General features: G+C 37.7%; 1 protein-coding gene across 3 annotated transcripts; it reads right to left on the bottom strand.

Annotated features, from left to right (window-relative positions):
• Positions 1–3,036: 3,036 nt before the first annotated feature.
• On the bottom strand, positions 3,037–17,022 carry OGFRL1 (opioid growth factor receptor like 1). 3 transcript variants are annotated; one of them, XM_037519946.1, is made up of 7 exons: positions 16,643–17,022; positions 12,530–12,616; positions 12,306–12,384; positions 9,026–9,104; positions 8,866–8,932; positions 8,616–8,761; positions 3,037–3,911 (listed from the first exon to the last, which is right to left on the bottom strand). In XM_037519946.1, the coding sequence occupies exons 1-7, from the start codon at positions 16,898–16,900 to the stop codon at positions 3,248–3,250; spliced, it is 1,380 nt and encodes a 459-aa protein (XP_037375843.1). In that variant the 5' UTR covers positions 16,901–17,022; the 3' UTR covers positions 3,037–3,247. The 3 variants fall into 3 exon arrangements, with proteins under 3 accessions (XP_037375843.1, XP_037375842.1, XP_037375844.1); XM_037519945.1 differs by having other exon boundaries at positions 12,306–12,387; positions 16,643–16,900; XM_037519947.2 differs by lacking the exon at positions 16,643–17,022 and adding an exon at positions 14,274–14,561 and having other exon boundaries at positions 12,306–12,387.
• Between the last annotated feature and the right edge of the window lie 550 nt (positions 17,023–17,572).

The following is a 17,572-nucleotide window of genomic DNA, read 5'->3' as shown; positions in this document are numbered from 1 at the left end:
AGTTACTCAGTTGATTATAAATACAACCAGAACTATACTATAAACTCAGGAAATTTAACTTTAAGCAATTAACCAAATATGCTCTGTCAAGTCAACCAATTTTTGACTGTTTGATATGGAAGTTTACTTACTAAAATGATTTATTTAAAAAATAACTCAGGTGTACTACTGCACTGTTTTTCCTTTTTCACCAGATAGTACTTTCACTCAAAGTATAAAAGCTAGAAGCAGAATAGGTAATTTCATATAACAAAATATAAAACATGACTATGATATATATTGTAGCATTTTCATATTTATAATTTACTACTTAGCAAAACATCTTAGAATTTCTCTATTAACTCCTGAGTTGTAGGTTTTATTTTCTCTTTGAAATTCAAAAAAAAGTAGTTTCCAACCCTAAATTCAACATAAAACTATACAAAATAATTCTTGAGCTAAGAACTGAACTTGATGTAGAGCTATTTTTCACTTCTATCATGATTCTTTTGAGTTTGTTATGAGATTAAGCATGAAAATGTATGATGGTATGATATGCTTAATGTTATAAACTTTTCCTCTACTGTACAGAAATATATCTTATAATTATATATCATTTTACAGTATTTCAAAATATTTTCACATATATCATCTTGAAGATACGAAAACACAAAAATTAGAAATGTACGAGATAACCAAGCAGCATAACATCTATTTTTTTGTGAAATGCAAGTTAATGTTTATCAATAGCCAATAGTTAGTATATTTGCAGTCTGTGGTACAATAAAGACTATACATTTGCAAAGATTCAATAATATTTCTAGCTATTTGGCCATGCTTCACTGCATTTTTTAACAGCTTCTCACTAAATTTCTGCAGGCATATGGTTTAAAATTTAAAAATACAAAATATCAGCGTCAAACCCAGAGGACGGTTTCATATCTAAGACACACAGAAATACATATCTGTAGCACTTATTTTAAAAACTACTAAATGTACAAAGTATTCTTAATAGAAAAAATTCTAGACGCTGATCATTTTTATCTGCAAAAGGAATGACATCCTCACTTGTTCTCCGCTGAATCATTCTTTCATTAGTTATTTACAGATTAAATGTAGGAAACATACTGTTATATGTGAATATGCATTTAAAAAACAACATGTTGGAAAAAGGCCACTGTTTCAGATGGAGCCAGGCAGTTTCCCCCTTAAAACTAAATACTGTCAAATGGCACTATCTAATCAAACCCCCAATTAGGAATAATATTCTGCAAGTTACACTTCTGAATGTAATGTTTTTACTTTTAAGGGTTCTGATATGCTAGTGTCTAAGTCATTCAGATTATATCCACTTATTTTACTAGCTGGCCACTGTTTAGTAAAATGTTAATATATGGTCACAAATTTTTAATATTATGCACTTAGAAAGTAGCCTGAACATGTTAATGTTATTATGCTTCCAAAATGATAAGATGTTTTGAAAGGAATTAATCATCTTCCTAAAATTCAACCTTATGCAACAATCTACCCTTATTCTCTAACCCTGTAAAACTAGTAAGCTCAGTGGGGACATTGCTACAACTAACACCACGTGAGAGGATCCACGTAGTTCCTGTATGTGAAAAAGAAACTGAAATGTGAAAGCAGATTGTTTCCCTAAATCCTGTACTCAATTCACAAAACAGTGAAAAACAAAACAAAATTTGGCGTAGTATGGGAACTGAAAATGAGAAAATGTTCTATATTTCTTGGAATATGATATATCACAAGTGTCATTAACATTAAAAATATCAGGGTTAAGCAGCTGTGATGTTTCATGTAAACTTTAAGATAATAAAACCCTATTTCTAAAGGCATATGATTGTGTTTATTTTCTAAAAATCCTGTGCTGAACATGTGGATAAATGAGGTAAGTGAAGATATGATGTGATTAAAAAATAGGATATTGCAAAAATGCTTTGAGGGCTAAAGTGAATAGAACTTTTCTTAAAAGCCTAAGAGATACACACAAGTCAATCCCTTTCTATGTGAAATAAAGTAAAAAAAAATGTTTTCTACTAATTGGTTTAACTATACTTGTATGTATGCTTTGAAGTTTTTACCATAGTTTTGTTTTATAATAATTAGTCATAATATTACAGGAATTAATATTATTTGCTCTTACCCACTATTAATATATATTAAGTGCTTCTAAAACTGAGTATATGGAATTTCAAATCTATTCTCAATTTCAAGGTTTGGTAACTTAAAGCTGTACTAAATTGTGTGTGTATGTGTGTGTGTTTTTAAGTAAGATACACTGTGGATTAAGCAATAGTACTAGTTTCATAATCCACATAACACTGAGATATACATGGTTTTAGGGACCACCACCTTGTTGCCAATGCAGGAGGTTTTTATCTTAAATAAATCATTTCCTTTCTTTTTAATTTTTCAGTCATTTGTACTTACAAACAAGCACCAAATTTATATGGAAGCCATAAAAAGCAAAATTGTTTTCTTGAACTTTTGCATCAAAATTTGTTTTTAAGCACTTAATGGAAAAATCATTTTTATTATTTTAATCAAAGAAAATTCTAATAATCAGACAGTTGAAATTGCCCTCTTAGTTCCATTTAAATTTCAATATAGGAGACCATCTGAATGTACACTAGAAATGCACATGCTAACTGGCAAGATGGTGGATTATGCTAAGTGTGGATTTAGGGGAAAAGAAAAAGTCTGTGGGACCAACAAAAGGGCTGGGAGACTCGGGCTCCCCAAGAACATCTATTCTACTTCAAAAATAAACATGTTGAGGCGCTGTAATGAAAACATCCAGATTACTTTGTTAATCCACTTGCAATCAACTTCTTTCTTCCCACTTAAAAAATTTAACCCATAAATCAGGTAAAGGTTTGGCAACACATAAAATTATCCTCTTGATTTTCTTCATGTAGATTGTAATCTCTCAAAATAATCTGACATATCAAATATGCCATGATTATTTCCAGATAGGTTGAAAGCAATTTTAAACTAATTGTTGTGTATAGAATTTGAAAAGATATCCTAAACGTGTTACAGAATATATTCCTTTATTGGGTCTTGCCTTAAAATTAATTATTCATCACATTGTGATCCAAAATCAAAAACAAGGAACAACAAAACGCTTACAACAGAAATCAGAAACAGATGGCTAAAACCTGAAATGTGACTTCTATTCTTTAAGATAAGTTGTAGAGTCTGTTTTCCTCCCTTACCTAAACTTGTGGATGGGATCTCTGATATTTCACTGTGATAGGGTATCATCATGAGAAACTGTATTTCCAGAATTTTCACAGTCTTTGTTGTGATTTTCACCTTCTTCATCTTTTTCAGAAGTAGATGCGTTCTCTTTTTTCTCTGCCAGATTATTCATTGCTTTTACAGTTTGAGGATTTGAATTTTCAGCATTACCATCCTTCTCTGTGTTACTTGGCCTTGCAGCTTCATTGTTGAGCTCTGCACTGGGCCTTTCTGTCTCTTCAGGATCTCGAGGTGCTGCCTTTTTATCTTCAGCTGTTTTGCTATTTACATTAACTGCTGAGGAAGAATTTTTAAGGTCCTTGGATTTTTTGTGCATAGAAGTTTGGCTGTTGTGACTGGAGGCTGGAGGGGCAGGCATTTTCTGGGTTTTACTTCCTTCTGACTGTTCTTTCTTTGGAGGTCCCCAGATAAAATTCTCTGAAGGCGTGTAATGTTTTTGGGCAAAACGTAGGAGCTTTCTCCTTTCTCTTCTGTCTCTAACTGTATAAACAAAATACTCCAGAGCACTCTGTTTAATATTGGGAATAGTATTTTCCACAAGAGCTTCATGAAGAATAAATTTCACAAGAGGAGATTTAAAACTTTCATATCCAAGCTCACCAAGGCTTTTAAGAATACGAGTGATTCTTAAATAGTTGTGCTGGGACCTGGAAGAAAGAATTGAATAAAATGAGGAGGAAGAAAACAGGTGGACGAACATAGGAGTGAAAATGATTGGAAAACATTTTTTTATGGAACTGTAAACCATAGAAATAAGCCTTGTAATGACTTTAGAAGTTATATAGATACCATAAAGAACAAGTTACAAGGTATTAAATCCCTATACCTCAGTGTAATGTCAATCTATGTGAAACTCAAATGTGTACCATAAATTCTTCTTGCTTCTATAGATCTTAATATTTGAAAAATATTTACATATAAATATTATTCCCATTGATGCTGAATTGTTTGTTTTTTTAAGTACACTGAAGATGAATAATCTAACAGCATTTATTTGCAACAACAGTATTGTAGCCATCACAGGTAATCAGTGCTGAGAATACACGCAACTTTACCTATCTGCTGAAATACACAATGTATAATGTGAGCTGATAAGCAAAAGCCTCCGTGTTAGCCAATTCATAAGGAAAACAATAAAAAATACTCTACCTTGCTAGAACAATTCTGACAAAGGATGCAAATCTGTCTCATCTGAGGAGGTGTGAACCTCTTCTACCAAATCATATACAGTGTTTGCAAACCAATGTTACCTCAATTAAAAAAAGAAGAACGTGGAGTTTGAAGTCACCTCAGTTCACACCCTGGTTTTCACTTAGGATTATAATGTCTCTCTAAAGCTCAGTATCCTCATCTATAAAGTAGCCCATACCTCACTGGACTGCGGTAAAAATCAATTGAGTTCATATGCAAAGCATATAGAATTCAGTTCAAATATTTAATAGCAATAGTAATATTAATGTTAAATATTATCTAACATTTATTAAGGGCCACCACATTTGAACATATCCCAGCATAATAATTTAATTCTTTTCTATCCCTGATCTCTCCCCTGCTCTTTTCCTATCAGAGAATTTGAAATTTGCTTCTAATGGCATTGATTCCAAATTAATATTTTCCCAAAATGCACTAAAATCTTTCTTCTCCTAAAACTAAGGCCATCATCAGATGTCATAATTCATAATCTGCCTCCCTTACCTTACTCAGTATAATAGTTGCCTTATTACACATGCCTAGCTTGCATCCCAAAGGAATCCTCAGCTACATAAAATAATGATCTATCTCATTAACAGTCCAGGTATTTACCCAGTATCACTGCAGTTATTTCCAGTATTCATAGCTATCACTAATTTCTAATTTCCTAAAACCTGTTTTACCTCAGACACCAAGTCTTAGATAACCATTGCCGATACCTGCCCTGATTTTCAGAAGTGCTTGCAGTATTTGATTTAGGAATGACTAGCAAATTATTTGGGAAATGAGAAGGATGCTGAATTATTTGAGGGATTGAAGGAGTAGTTCCATGGTCTTATATTTTAAGAAGAGTTTGTACAAGATAAAAATCTTAATGATTCAGGCTAAGCAAATACTGAAAAAGACAAATCTGGAAGTTTTTATTACCTCCTTCCTTATGTGTATTTACCAAAATAGTATTAATATTAAACTCTTTGAAAGCCAAAAAATAAAATATATAGCACAGATGTGTTTCAGTTTTATGAATCTCTTTTTTCAATAGTTAATAAGAGTCTTTTGAGACAATACAAATTGGGGTGACATTAAGATAATGTGACTTAATGGTTAGGTTGGTATAGAATTTGTATACTCTAAAAACTTGAGTAATACCTACTTCATAAGTCTGTGAGAAAGAAATATATGGAAGAGTGGAAGAATATATTTTTTAAATCTCAAGGAGTTATATGGTACAACAAAATTTACTATATTTGCAACCAGTTCAATTTCATAAATATAATTAAGGTGAATAGCCAAGCTAAAATATCTGTATTATCTGAATCTACACATTCTTCAAACTAAAAGATTGGTATTTGCATAACAGTAAAATAGGGCAAGAACTTGGGCTGAAGAGAATGAAGGTCAGGATTCTGGAATAATACTAGTTGAGAAAGAAATTGGATGTTTCGATATGATTAGAAATAAGTATCACAAATAAAGACAAAATGTGGGAAGCAGTCTTCAGGATTGCACAACAGATAAAGAGAGAGGCTAGGTTTCCAGGTAAGGAGAGTAAACAACTAAAGCTGTCAAAAAGATTAGGTAGGTGAAGAAAAAAATACACAAAAGGCAAAACCCAGGGGATGGAAAAGAAAAGAGGGTATTCCAGGATCTAAAATTGGCTCAGTAGTCCAAGATGATTACAAATAAAATTGGAAATACATCTTCATAATTGGTCTGTATATTTGTATTCTCACATTTGAAAGTATTTCATCTCTTTTAGTTACGGTCACTTGTACACTGAACATGATTTCATTTTATTTTCTATCAATAGTTTTTGTTTGTTAGGCTACTACAATATATTGAATTCCCTACCTATTCTTACAAATTCAAGCTACATAATAAAACACAAAATAACTTACTAGGTTTGAGGATAAATCGGAAAAGAATGAAACCACAGAAAGAAAACAGAAGTCCAATATATGCTGAATGGCCAAGTTAAAATGTCTATAGTATGTTCAAATCCAGTCAGAACAATTTTTTTTTGCAATTAAATCAGAAGGGAAATTTGTTCTTGCAAGATTCTAGGCCATTAATTCACAGCTGGAAAAGATCTGAGAAATGCCCACGGAAAGGAAAAAAAAGACAATGGATGGAGGAAAGAGAGTTGCATAGAACAGAGGAGTGAAAAATGACCGTTCAGGCTTCCCTCCCCTGACTCGAGAGATCATTTAACTAAAGCCTTCAGAAGTGCTCTATTTCAAACTCTCAGTTGGAGAATCTGACAATAAAACCCCAAGGAGGATTTAGCTAACATACCTTGTTCATCATTTATTCATCAACAAACATTTACCAAATGAAATTGCTATTCCAACCAAAAACAACTTGAAGATGGAGACTCTAAAATGATAAACCATATGCATATGACTACATGGAAGATGAAGATTCTCTCCAAAGATTTACTTTTGCTATCCTTCATGTCAATAGGCTACTTGCATAAAGCTTCATTTGACATATGATGTGAGTGCTTAGAAACTTTGTTCAGAGCTAGCTACCTGGCTGCTGAGGCAGAGGCATATATTCTATAAGTACCCTATATAAATCAAATTTAACTTGAGTTATGAGTTATTGGGTCTTCTAGTCAGGATCATAAAGCTTTATGTCCTTGTATTCCTTGTTTCAGTATAAGCCCATGATGTTGATTCTAACAATAAAGTAAAAGGAAAGTTTTACATTAAAAATTATATTTGGGTGCCTCCCCGGTGGCGCAGCGGTTGAGCACAAGGTTGCGAAGCTGCCCGCAGCCTCTGCAGTGCCGGTTCGATCCCCGACCGCTGGGTGAGGGTCCCACACGGCACGCAGACCTCTCCTGCTGCCCGCTGCTCCCCTCAGCAGTGTACTTAATCAGTCTGCCTGCTCTGCTCTTCCCTCTGGCTCTGGTGAATTCTCTCACCCTCCCGTGCTTCTGACTGTACCCAGTGCTATTATAAACAAATAAAATATATCTTTAAAAAAAAATTATATTTGGGCCTCCCTGCTGGCACAGCGGTTGAGCGCCGCGCGCAAAGTGGTCCGCAGCCTCTGCAGCGCCAGTGATTCCCCGCCGGCCAGGGAGAACCTCACATGGCGCAGCAGACCTCTGCTGCCTCGCCCGCTGCTCCCCTCAGCAGTGTACTTTGTCAGTCTGCCTGCTCTGGTCCCTGATCTGGCTCTGGTGAATTCTCTCACCCTCCCACGCTTCTGACCTGTACCCCAGTGCTTGTATAAATAAATAAATAAATCTTTAAAAAAAATTATATTTATTTTACCAAAGCACGATAAAGGTTCTAGAAAGATAATAGTTAATTGAAGCATAAAACTCTGATTTGTTTTGGGCACAGAAACATTCCTTCGGTTAGCCTTAATTTTTTTTCTCTTGGTACTTGCCCAGTCAGTTAATTATAATGTGCTAACCAATGCTTCAAAGCTGTTGGTTTTATAGTCCAGCACTTGTAAGGCACCCTATAATTAAAAACGAAAACATGAGCCAGCTTACATGCAAAGAAAGTAATAAGAAAACGACACTTTGGTTATAAGTATTAATAAAAGTTATATAAATATCCAAGCAAAAGCATATAGCAAATTATTCCAAAGAAAGCATTTTAAAATTTTCTTCACAGGTTTGGGATTTATTAAATGGGCTTTTGTTTTTGACCTAGATATAAAATATTTTAATTTTTCCACTTTTTAAATAAAAGGTTGGGGTACATTTCAGGTTTATAAAATGAATTTTACATAGGTTTAATTCATGGATTTAATCTAAAACAGTACCATGCTTGAGGATGTTAGATACAGACAGCCACAAGAAGCTTACAACCAGCTACAAAGGGGATTCAGAAAACCATATGCAAGAAATAACAGTAAATGGAAATAAACATGGCATAACAAGGAAGAGGCCGCATTTGGCTATGGAAGCCAGGAACAAACAGCTCTGAAGTTTAATCACCGTATTTCTACCTGTATTTTTATTTTTCTGTTGTTTTGCCCTGTTTTAGAATATAAATGGGGACTAGAATGCTTTTCAGATTAGTCTTTGAATTCAAATTCCTGAGTCCATCTGCTAGTTGTTCCTATGTTCCACAGATAATTCCAAACAAGGGAAAAAACATGCTGGCTCCCAAAGTATCTTGGGAAGATTTACTTACTCATTCAGATGCTGAAATCTTTCCTGCCAATTAACAGCCCGAGCAACGTTTCCAGTTTTATCAATCAGTTTTATTCCAAAAAACTCTAACATCATTTTATAAGCCAGGAGGAATCGTCTAATTGCTTCTTTTGTTTTTTTGAATTCCTATTAAAAGAAAACAAAAATGCTGAAATGATTCAGTAGCTACCAGACAATAAAACAGCAATGTTATTTGGCCATCTCATTGAAGATAATATGAGTTACATTACCTCAATTTCATATGTAGTTAGTTCTTTAGCATAGAAGTTCAAGCCTTGTTCTCTGAGAGGAAAAAGCCTGTTTTTCAGAAAAATAATAGTTTTACATTAAAAACGGGAAGCATACATGATTAAATAGCACATGGTTCAAGATAAATAATGAATAACTGACCATTGAATGTAAGTGTGGTTGTGCTCCAGCTTTTCATAATCTCCTTTCCACTTATTTAAAACTTCTTCAATGTAAACACCTAAGTATTTGGAAAATGGATCAGATATTTAAAACATTGCTGAAGGCATTTTAAGATTTCATCACTTAATTTTTTTATATTAAAACTTAAAATTAACAACAGCACACAAAAATAATGCTTTTAAAAGATGAACATCATATGCCATACACTTAGTTTTATAATAAATCTAATATTAAAAAAGTTAATAGCACCTCAAATTGCAGAAGGTTCTAGTGGACAGTGTTACTCAATAGCAGAGGTAGGCAAACTATACCATGCCATCTGTCTGATAAAGTTTTATTGAAACAGCCATGCACATTTATTTATGCATTTTACATAACCACAGTAGAGATAAGTATTTACAATAGAGACCATATAGCCCACAGAGCCAAGAATATTTACTACTTGACCTCGTACCAAAAAAGGTTTCAAATCTCTGTGCTAGGAGGTGATACATTTCTTTAAATACCAGATAGCATCAAATTGAAATGAATGGGGGGGGGGCGGGTGGGGATAGAAACAGGAGAGGAAGATAAAAAGGAAAGCAAGGAAAAGAAGAAAAGGGAGGAGACAAAAAAGAAAGAAAAAGGTATTAGGTACCGACAATATGCTGGGCCACAGGGTATACATCGTCCAGCTTAATCTTCACAGAACTCTCCCAAACCAGTAATGTTATCCCAGTATTACTAATGAGGAAATCATGTGATATGTTTAAAGTCACATACTAATAAAAGAATATAGAACACAGATATTTCTGTTTCCAAAAAAGTAAGCCCTCTCCACCACATCCTGTTGCTCATCTCTAAGGATCGATAACAAAATCTTCCACTTCTTAAATCTGTCTATGTCTTTGAAACTGATTATGTGGCCATTGGATAGGGGAAAAAACACAACATACTATTCCTCTAAACATAATTCTTCTCATTTTTGTGACCTCCAGATTTCACGAGTTTGTAGTAAAGGGCAACTCTTGGATCATTTGGTAAAATGTTGCCTTTAACAGCATGTTACAACCATATATCTTCCTAAGCTCTCTTTTGTTCCCCTTTTCAACTACTACCCCTCTTACTTATTTATTAAAATATATTATTGCAGGATTATGTTTACTGGAAAGTATGTGTGTATGTGAGTGTGTATATGCATATACATACTGGAGAAGAAATTGTGTTGAATTGTTGCAATTTATATAAAGCTAGAATAACATTTTATGTGACCTTAGCTAAAATTCCTTATCCCTACCAATCTTGTAAGATTTCAAAATAAATATTTGATGAAAATTACAAAATAGCTAATGCACTGCTTGAAGTTAATGCTTTAAGTTACTACCTCAAAAAATAAATTCACTGTTAGGAACACAAAAATAACTTAGTTAAATACTGTCATATCTGTGTTCAATATTTTTAATATTTGAAGGCATTGCTTTACACAAATTTTATTAAATTCAAAATAAAGTCAAATTAATAATCTATCATAGCATGTTTTCAAATGGTTTCCTTGCCCCAAGTCCTAAAAAACAAAAACTAAACTAAAAGTTTAACTGATACTGTTTCAATTAGTAAATAAAGCAGTATGTTTCAACCACTAGTAAGTACAACAGACCATTTTTAACCAGGGTTTTCCTTCCAAATCAGAGCAGAATTTTGGGACACCCAAAAAATAAATTAAAGACACATGAATCTGGCCATTTCTGCGACTTTCTTAGGTTCTATTTCCCAACCAGTGCATCGCTTTGCTAAGTATAGGGAATTCCTCCTCCTGGCGCTACCAGCCTTTAGGTTTCTTTTCTCTAGTCAATTCACCAAAGTGTCAGAATACAAGGTTCTGACACTTGAATAGCTTTGCACTCCATTGCTTTCATTCCCTGACATATTGCTGTGGATTTGGCTTGGTTTCCACTGAGAGCAAAGAGCAGGAGCCAGTGCCATCTGGTCACCTCATGGAGAAAAGGGCTCTAGGGATAGAAGCCAGCTTTTCTGGCCTGACCTGGATAAAATTAGGATGACCACCATAAACACAGCACGATGTCTCTATGAAATATGTATATGCCATAGGGGCTACATCCTCTCACTCCAGATTTAAAAAAAATTCCTGAGGCCAACTGTAGAGTTGTTAAGGCGAACGAAAGTTTATTTGGCAGTGTTACAGAGATTTACTGTACTGTAGATCCCTTCCTAGGATAATAGAACATTGAACTGGGACCCCTGAATCCAAAAATCAATAGCAAAGTTAATTTAATAAACATCACTTTTCAATTATGTTCCAAAAAAAAACTCCAGGTATGGCACAGTGGAAAGAACAATGAACTTGAGGAACCAAGAATCAACTCTACAATCAAATGACCCAACACGTCAGTCATTCAAACTTTAAGACCCGCTGACCATCTTTAAAAGAGAAAGCTGAATTTGATGTCCCCTAATGTTCCTTAATAATCTAATATTTTATAGTTCTATAAATTTCTTTCCTTTTCCTGTCACAAAAATGGCCCAACTGCCTTTCAAATAATGAAAGATATTGTTAATCCATAGTTATTTCTCTAGCATTTGCCAGAGTTAATGCTCACGACTCTAGGGTGTAGGACTTTAGGGACACATTGGACTGCATTGCAAAGTACAGTCAGTCAATGAACAAATGCATTAAGGATGTACTGCCCATAGAATTATGAGTCGGCTGTAATATGTTTTGAAATGACCCCTCCCTGTTGTAGCAGACAAGGAAGCAAGATCATCAGCATAGACTTGAAGTCCAAAACAGCTAAGCAAAATTGATGCCTTTAGATAAAGCCAGTCTTTTCACCCCCACTGATGACCAGGAAGCCAGATAAAGGTTTACCAATGGTTAGCCAATGTTTGCAGCGCTGTGGCGCATACTTTAAAGAGGAATACATGAAATCCTATATTGCCTTCCTCTTTGATCACATACCTTTAGATCAGGACAACTCAGAACTAGAAGCCCTCCTTGTCAGGAATAATTGTAATTGTTATGTTAATGACTCACTGCTCCTGCCTATATAAACTAAATCCAGCACCCCTAAAGGTGAAAAATTGCTAAAATTCTCAAAGAGTAAACTCTGTCAGGCTGCTTCCTGGTTCGAATCCTCACTGGTTATCTAATAAATTCTTTGTCTGACTGTCATTAAGACTATTTCCAGTTAGACTAAACAGCGAATAACTATTATACATTATTAAGTCAAGTTAGCCTTTACCAAAGTAGTAGATTACTCACCATCTGGCTTAAATGGAATTTTATTCTTATAAAAACGAAGATTGCTCAAATCATTTTGATATCGGATATCTTTGAAGTTCTGCTAAAGGAAAAAATAAATCAATCTCCAGCATTTGGATAGGTAAAAAAGGCACAAGGACCCTGTAGCATGTTTGCTCATCAGCACCACAAATAAGGTAACAGAAAATATTTCACATTTTAGAAAAAGCATTCTATACTCTTACTGGGTACTGGTGTCGGTATTTGTACAAATCCCTCGCAGCATAAAAACTTCTCTTTGGTTTGGCAGATGCTTCAGTGGAATCACCACCCTAGGGTCAAAAGTAAATTTCCATTTACATGTTGAAGCAAGATAATTTCCTGATTAATTTCCAAAACAAAATTAAAATAATGAACATCCATAAAGTCTGAGAAGTATCAAGTTATCCAAATTAATGAAAATATTATAAATGTCCTTTTAATATTGCTTACAGTCACCATTTTCCTGATTTGATTTAAACCCAAAGTCATTTGTCCTAAGGTGCTTACTAAATAAGAAACATTTTACCAAAAGCTTATAGAACTATAGACCCGCCAACTGTTAAAAGTTGGTATCCATCAAAAATAGAACACAAAATGAAGTCAAGACATATATTTTACCACAGGTTACACAAGTGATTCTATGACAAAATTTATTTTAGAACACTTTACATAATACTTAAAGTGTTGAGATAATTCTACAAAGAGAATTTTCATTTTGTAACATTTAGCTTTGCTTGTTAGTCAAGTAATATTTAAGAAGGGCAAACGGGCTTTTAAAACAAACTAGTTTCTAAACTTTATCCTAAAACACCATAAAAAGTACATCAAAACAATCTGCTAATTCAGTGATAATAAAATATGATATAAACCAGCAAATATAAAATGCACAGACACAGCAATAAAAAGCTCTCAAATGAAATGAATTTCCAATTGTAGTAGCTTATATGTGATATTTTAATCATGCTATTTATATTCTAAACAAAATTTCCACCACTATGAAGTAAATTTTAAAGTATAAAATGCAGGCCACTATAAATCAATTATGGCCTCTGTAAACTTTATGTAGTATGGCAATACCTAAGAAAGTGCTTTTGTGTCCAGTGTCATGCAGTCAGGACAATGAGACTAGTGACAATGATTAAATAGAAGACAAAATTTAGATATGAATATTCATTAAGAGTTTCATCCCCAATCCTTGTCTCATCACCTCCACCCCCCATCTGCGTTGACAGACTGGCATCCTGTAAGCAATTTTCGCACATTTTTAAAGTGGTGCAATTCTCACTATTACTACAAGTACAGAGATACTTTAACACCAAAATCTCTGATGTTTAACATTAGCTACTCTGTCATGTTACATAAGCAAGGAAAAGCTTAAATTCTGGTCCTTGCCACACGTTTCAAAATAGCTCTGCCTAGCAAGTTTCTGAAGCTATTTAGCTTGAGCTACAACCACATGAATCATCATCCTACATTTGTATAGAAAGCACTTTTCCATTTACAAAGCACTTACATGTATATTATTTCATTGGATTCTGATAACACACCTGGCTAGCAGTTATTAGTGTTACTGATAGCTTAAAAACAAGGTAATCTAGGCTTAGAGAAGTTGATCAAGACCGAGATCCCAGGAACTACAATCCCAAGCTGCAGCCTCCAAGTCCAACTAATTAGATGTGATTATTTCAGGCCCAATTTCAGCACCCCTAAAAGTGCAAAGGATCATAATCAGAACCCTGGTATAGTGTCAATAGCCCATGATTTAGAGTCAGGTGACTTGGGCAGAGTCATATCTCTGCTACTTATTTGTAAGGCCTTACGCAAATCACTTAACTGGATCTTAGTTTTGCCATCTGTGAAATTAAGGTAATGACTCATGTCCTACACACTTCTTGGGATTATCATGAGAATGACTGAATCCTCCAACTTCTAAATGTACCAACCTACCAACATCCATCCTTGCTCCTCCAACTTCTGCTCCCTTTGAACGCTTTTCTATTCCTTTATCATTACCAGCTCTTCAAGGATTTTGTTTCTTAACACTTTGAATCATCAACATTTCCTCTGTTCTGGATCATTCCCTCCAGCAAACAAACAAGACAAGAGGTAGTATCTCTAATCTTAAACACATAAAACCTTCCTTGATCTAAATCCACCCTCAATTGTTGATCCTTAGCTTTGCTTCCTTTGACAGTAAAACATCAACAAAGAGTTGCTCATACTCCATGTCTCCTCCTCCCCTCCCAAGACCCATCCCAATCAGGCTTTCATCCTTAGCATTCCATCAAAGGGGCTCTTGTCAGTGTCACTAACTTATCTCTATCTTGCCAAGACATTGCTCAGTGCAGAGCTCAGCTGACCTTTGAGCTACATGGAGTCAGTTAACCCCTCTCTCCTTCCTGAAAGTCAGATACCACACCTTCTGGTTTTCTTCGGGGTTCATTAGTTGTCCCCCATCAGCCTCTTTGGCTCCTCCGCCTCTTCAACTGCACTAAATGGAGGAGTGTTCAGGGTGTGATCCTTTGTCCTCAGCACTCTTTGATGACCTCCTTATCGCCCATGACTTCTAAATACCACCAATATCATATGCTAATTCCAGTCCTAGGCTGAGGCTCCATTCAGAGACTCAACAACTGCAGTTGGTATCTAATAGGATACCAAATTCAAGCGAATTCTTGATTTAATCTCTAAAGATGTTTTCTCCCTGGACTTCCCCATCTTAATTAATGGCACTATCATTTGTCAAATAGTCACCTGAACAACGACAACAGTAGAGATGGTGAGAAATAATTAGTCTGAGATACATATTAACTATAGATCCAGTATCTGCAAATGAATTAGACTGTGGGGAATAAGGCACAAATGGGATTTAATAGTCAAAAAGCAAAATAAAAAGATTTTTTAAAAGAGTTAGATGGTAATACTAACATGAAAAATAAATTGTTAAAGGGGAGAGGAAGAGTTAATGTGGTCTACCAGTTACTGGGGTTGCATAGATGGATCTAGTTAATTAGACTGATCTGAACTGGGTTTTTGGGGAAGGGTTGGTTTTTTTGTTTTTTTTTTTTTTTTATAAACAAAATTCTTTAGAAGGTAACTTATTTTAGAAACAAGTAGAAAGGAGAAAAACTGGAATATAACATCTAATATTTTTCTTGGGTTGAAACTGCAATACATAATGACCCGGAACACAAGGGGCAGAGGAACAGTCACAATTTCAACAGGTTAAAGATTGGTGTCATACACACTTGGGCCTGAATCATTCCCTCCTAAGTATGTTCTTGGGCAGGTTCTCCTAATCCTCAATTTTCTCTAAACCGGATTAAAAACAGCAACTCCCATCCCACTCCAAAATTGAAACTAGTTAAAATAACATGTTTAGCAAGGAACCTGCACTAAGGACTTTATTTTTTCTCCCCCTAAACAGAGACGATCATCAAAATGGATGAGCTGAAATAAATTTAGTGGTGACTCCTCTACTCTAGCAAAGAATCCTGTGGTCACATTTGACTTTGGGCTGCATTTTTCACTCGTTTCCCCATCGCTGATAAAGAGCTGGGCCTAATGGAGAATCACAAACCTCAAACACCCCCAGGATGCACACTTCAGAGGGTTACACAGTTCCTCCTTTTTAAACTTTTCTGAATTATAAACGGGATATTTATCCCTTTACGAACCTCTCCTCCAAATTGTATTAGGTAAAATGACTTAAGCACAGTTGGATCAACAAGTCTTCTGGACGAAATACAATTTTTGAAGAGTGCCCTGAACTCCTAGGTTTAAGGCCTCACTTAGGGTAAGAAAAAACTGTGGCGTTTTAACTTCAATGCAGACTTCCTGCAATACTTTTAATGGCTGGAGACCCCACCGCAGGGGAAGAGCTCTCGCCGCCCTCAACTGCAGTCCCACCTTATTCTGGGTCATTTTTACCAATAACACGCACTAGCTCGGCTTTCACAACCCCCTATTTTTAGACAGTTTCCTCCCAGCCCACCTTCGCATCACCCAGCTGCGCTGCAAAGAAAACACCCGGAAAACACCCGTTCAAGTTGGGTTCTGCCTTCAGGGACTTCCTCGCCGCGCGCGCGGTCAGGCCCAGGCCGGCAGCAAGCGGCCGCGGCGCTCGGGCCACCGCAGGCCCCCGAGTCCGCCCGGAGGGGTCAGCGCGCGGAGGCCCCGCAGCCGCCCGGCGCCCCTGCCCCCTGCGCGCGCGGGGGCCGCTCGGCGCTGGCTCCTCGCCCCGGCGCGGTCCCTTCCTCCGGCGCCGGGGCCAGAGGCGCCCCGGCCCGGCCCGAGGCCACCGCGGGGCCGCGTACCTGCTCGGCGCCCGCCGCCTCGGCGTCCTCGTCCGGCGCGGAGCTGGTGCGGGGCCGCCCGCCGGCGCGCTCCGGGGGCTGCGCGGGCTGCTCCGACTCCTGCCCCGGGCCCTCCCCGCCGCCGCCCGGCCCCGGCTCCTCCGGCTCGGGCTCGGGCTCGGGCTCGGGCTCGGGCTCCGAGTCCGTCTGCCAGGTGGAGTCGCAGTCCTCCACCGTGGTGGGCTCGCGGAAGCTGACCCCGCCGAGCAGGTTGCCCATTGAAGAGGCGGCGGCGGGCGCGCGCTGCGGGCTGCGGGGCGCGGGCTGCGGCAGGCGCGCTAGGGCCCGGGCATGGCCGCGGCGAGGGCGCTGGGCGGCAGCCTCGGCGCGCCCGCCGCCGCACTGCCTCAGCGTGGTGAGCGGCAGACTGGCACACTTGCGGGGAGGAGCTGGAGGCCCCGGGACGGCCGCCGCCGACGCTTGAACCCGCCCATCTGGTTCCCTCTCCTCCCCGAGGAGAGACCAGCCGCTTCTGGGCCCGAAAGCCGCGGCCCCTGGGGACGCACCTCATTTTGCATCCCCCGCCCCCCCTCCCGACTTGCCTCCGCTCAGCCTTAGAGGGCCCCAGGGGTAGATCTGGGCCCGCCACTGGCCCGCCAGCACCCCCGGCCCCCATCCTACCCCGGGTACAGACACAGCCCAGGATGGACACGACCTGCCCGGGGCTCCGTCCAGCTGAGCGAGAGGGGTGCCCGCTGTGCCCTGGGAGAGGCGGCTCGGGTGGTGGTGATGTGAGGTCCTGGAAGGTGTCACCGTCTGCACTCCAGTCCTGTCCACACGCGCTCCCCCTCTCCAGGCTGGTCCAAAAGGAAGAAAAATTATCTACAGCAAAAGACAGAAGGTAATGGTGACCTGCCACCATAGAGACAGAAAGCCCAAGCTACCACTTCT

Source organism: Talpa occidentalis, unplaced genomic scaffold (assembly GCF_014898055.3).
Source record: "Talpa occidentalis isolate TD23 unplaced genomic scaffold, MPIMG_talOcc4v2.1 talOcc4.2, whole genome shotgun sequence".
Classification (NCBI taxonomy): Eukaryota; Metazoa; Chordata; class Mammalia; order Eulipotyphla; family Talpidae; genus Talpa; species Talpa occidentalis.
Note: the sequence above shows the minus strand (reverse complement) of the source record. Positions and strands in the feature narration are given on the sequence as shown.